Genomic DNA, 2,284 nt, shown 5'->3' on the forward strand with positions numbered 1-2,284 from the left:
CTGGGGACAGCAGGGCTGTCACAGGCCTGAGGGCACAGAGTGGAGCTGCTCTGGGATCGGCTCTGCAAGGAGAGTCAGTGGCACAGGCAAACCCATGGCACTGCCTGAGCCAGATACTCTGCCTGCCACCTTCCCCTCCCCTCCTGCCCAGTCCCTGTAAAGATTTGGTGGCACCGAGTGGAGCAGCAGTGTTTGCACAGCAACTGTTGGGCTTCAGAAGGAATACAATAAATAATTCAGAGAACCTTAAAAACAGCCACAAGGGAGAGGGCCCAGGGTGGTGCCTGGCACCCTGGCCTCTGGCAGAAGTGCCCCATCCCCACGGGCACAGAAGTGGCACGGGAGGCTCAGTAGAGCTGGCTCTTCACCTTGTGCAGGACCCCGATGACAATGTCCCGCAGCGTCTGTGGCAGAGAGAGGACACGGTCAGCTGGTCTGTGGAGGGACAGCCACCCCTGTGCCACTGTCTCTGTCCCCTCAGCCATGCCACCAGCCCCTCTGCATTCACCTGGGGCTTGCAGTGCTCCTCAATCCAGCTGAAGACACACGCTGAGAGCTCCTGAAAACTCGTTACAGAGACTGAGGCGTTGAAGGACTGGAACAGGGAGTCCATGATGCCTTGGAAAACATTGAACTTCACCTCGTCAGAGATCTGGTTCTTCCCCTCGTTCGGGTTGTTCTGATGAGCTTTCACAATCTGCTCATAGTTCCTGAAACAAGAACAGCACACCAAGGTCAGCAGTGAGGTCTCCACACGTGACTCCGAGCTGCCGCTCCCAGCTCCTGCTCCCAGCTCTGAATTCCCACAGCAGCTCCTGCTCCTGGTTCCCAGTTCCAGGCCTGTCCTCAGATAGAAAACCACTGCAGGACCCCGCAAGGATGTGAGGGAACAACATGAAGTGGAGGGCATGGCCCCAACAGCTCTTCCCTTACACTTTCATGATCTTCAAGGCCATCACATCTTTCCTGAGGGTAGAAACTTCCTCCTCCTGCTTTTTCTTCTCCTTGTGCAAGAACTGGATGTAGTCAATAGCTGAGCACAAAAACACAGAGTGAGGGTTTGGGAGCACACATGAGATCCCCACAGGAGGTGCCTGAGCCAGGGCACCATCAGCTCCCACTGACCCAGTTCCCTTGGGGAAGGTGAGTGCAGCACCCAAGCTCCCCAGAGCCTCATCACACCAGAAGGTTCCAAGGTGCTGAACTTTGCCCTGCACACCTCCAGGGCGGAGCTTTGGGGCTTGACAGCACCTCCTTCCCTCCTGCCCTTGGGACTCACTTTTCTGCAGCACAATGGCCTTGCTCAGCTTCTGCGAGCTGATGGAGAAATCCTGCTGCTCACAGGTGGGGACGATGGCCTGCAGGTCGTTGTAGCCTTTCTGCAGGGAAGCAGAGCCACAGAGTGTGGTGGGCTCATCCATCCTGCGAGGCCAGGAGCACACCCAGCTCCCACAGCACAGAGCCAGGGCAGCTCCCAACAGACACACAGAGCAGGGAGGGCATCCAGCAGCAGAACAGAAGTGCTGGGAGAGCAGAGCCCTCCAGCACTGCCTGCTGGCCCGTGCCTCGCTCACCTTGATGGCATCCCGGCGTTTCTGCTCGGCCTGGGTGTGCGCCCGGCGGCGCTGGTCCTTGTAGGTCTCCTTGGGGGACTCCTGAGCGCAGTCACTGTCCTCATCGTCTGTGGGGACACAGTGGGGCTGGGCATGGGACACAGAGGCACCACAAAGGGCACAAGACCGCTCAAGGGAGCATACAGCTGCAGCCAGGCCCAGCATAAACCCCACCCCATTCAACTACAGCCGGCTGGGCAGAAAGGCCTTCCAGAGAGGCCTGGCAACACCTTCAGTCCCCTCAGGGAGCTGGGCAGGAGGCAGATGCCGGCAGCTCCCTTGGGAAGGCGTCAAAACCAGAGTGATTCTCGACTCCAAACCCTGCTGGAAACCACAGATCCCTGATGCTGCTCCCACCACCTTCCTCCTCCTCCTCCTCGTCAGAACAGGAATCCTGCCCAGCCACGCTCACCCCCTCGGTGCAGGGCAGACCTGAAGTCCGGCATGTGCCGGATTCCCCAGCGAGCAGAACCGCGTTGTCACGGAGAGCAAACCCCACCTGTGTTGGGGACAGAAGAGGCACTGGTGGAGCCGATGCTGTTGGCCCGGGACACTATGCTGCCTTTCCGGGCATTTTCCATGAAGAGCGCTGGAATTAAGATTGTCCCGGGGTCAGTGCCCGGCTCGGGGTGTGACCGGGAGCGGGGACGTGAGGGGCGTCCCCGGGCAGC

The 2,284-nt window shown here is 59.3% G+C and overlaps 1 protein-coding gene across 1 annotated transcript; it reads right to left on the minus strand.

Annotated features, from left to right (window-relative positions):
• Position 1: 1 nt before the first annotated feature.
• On the minus strand, positions 2–2,256 carry MLX (MAX dimerization protein MLX). Its single transcript, XM_031064141.1, has 6 exons — positions 2,113–2,256; positions 1,575–1,681; positions 1,280–1,379; positions 934–1,033; positions 509–710; positions 2–404 (listed from the first exon to the last, which is right to left on the minus strand). The coding sequence occupies exons 1-6, from the start codon at positions 2,192–2,194 to the stop codon at positions 348–350; spliced, it is 648 nt and encodes a 215-aa protein (XP_030920001.1). The 5' UTR covers positions 2,195–2,256; the 3' UTR covers positions 2–347.
• Positions 2,257–2,284: the final 28 nt, after the last annotated feature.

The sequence above is a fragment of the Geospiza fortis genome, unplaced genomic scaffold (genome assembly GCF_000277835.1).
Source record: "Geospiza fortis unplaced genomic scaffold, GeoFor_1.0 scaffold324, whole genome shotgun sequence".
Lineage (NCBI taxonomy): Eukaryota > Metazoa > Chordata > Aves > Passeriformes > Thraupidae > Geospiza > Geospiza fortis.

What these genes read in the sequence shown, in the direction of transcription:
- MLX (XM_031064141.1), bottom strand. Translation starts at nt 2,194, where the DNA reads ATGGAAAATGCCCGGAAAGGCAGCATAGTGTCCCGGGCCAACAGCATC. An exon ending in GCCTTGAAGATCATGAAAGT is followed by an intron (nt 711 to 933) that starts GTAAGGGAAGAG and finishes TTCTTGTTTCAG; the next exon opens with GAACTATGAGCAGATTGTGA. An exon ending in AGGAGCACTGCAAGCCCCAG is followed by an intron (nt 405 to 508) that starts GTGAATGCAGAG and finishes TCTCTGCCACAG; the next exon opens with ACGCTGCGGGACATTGTCAT.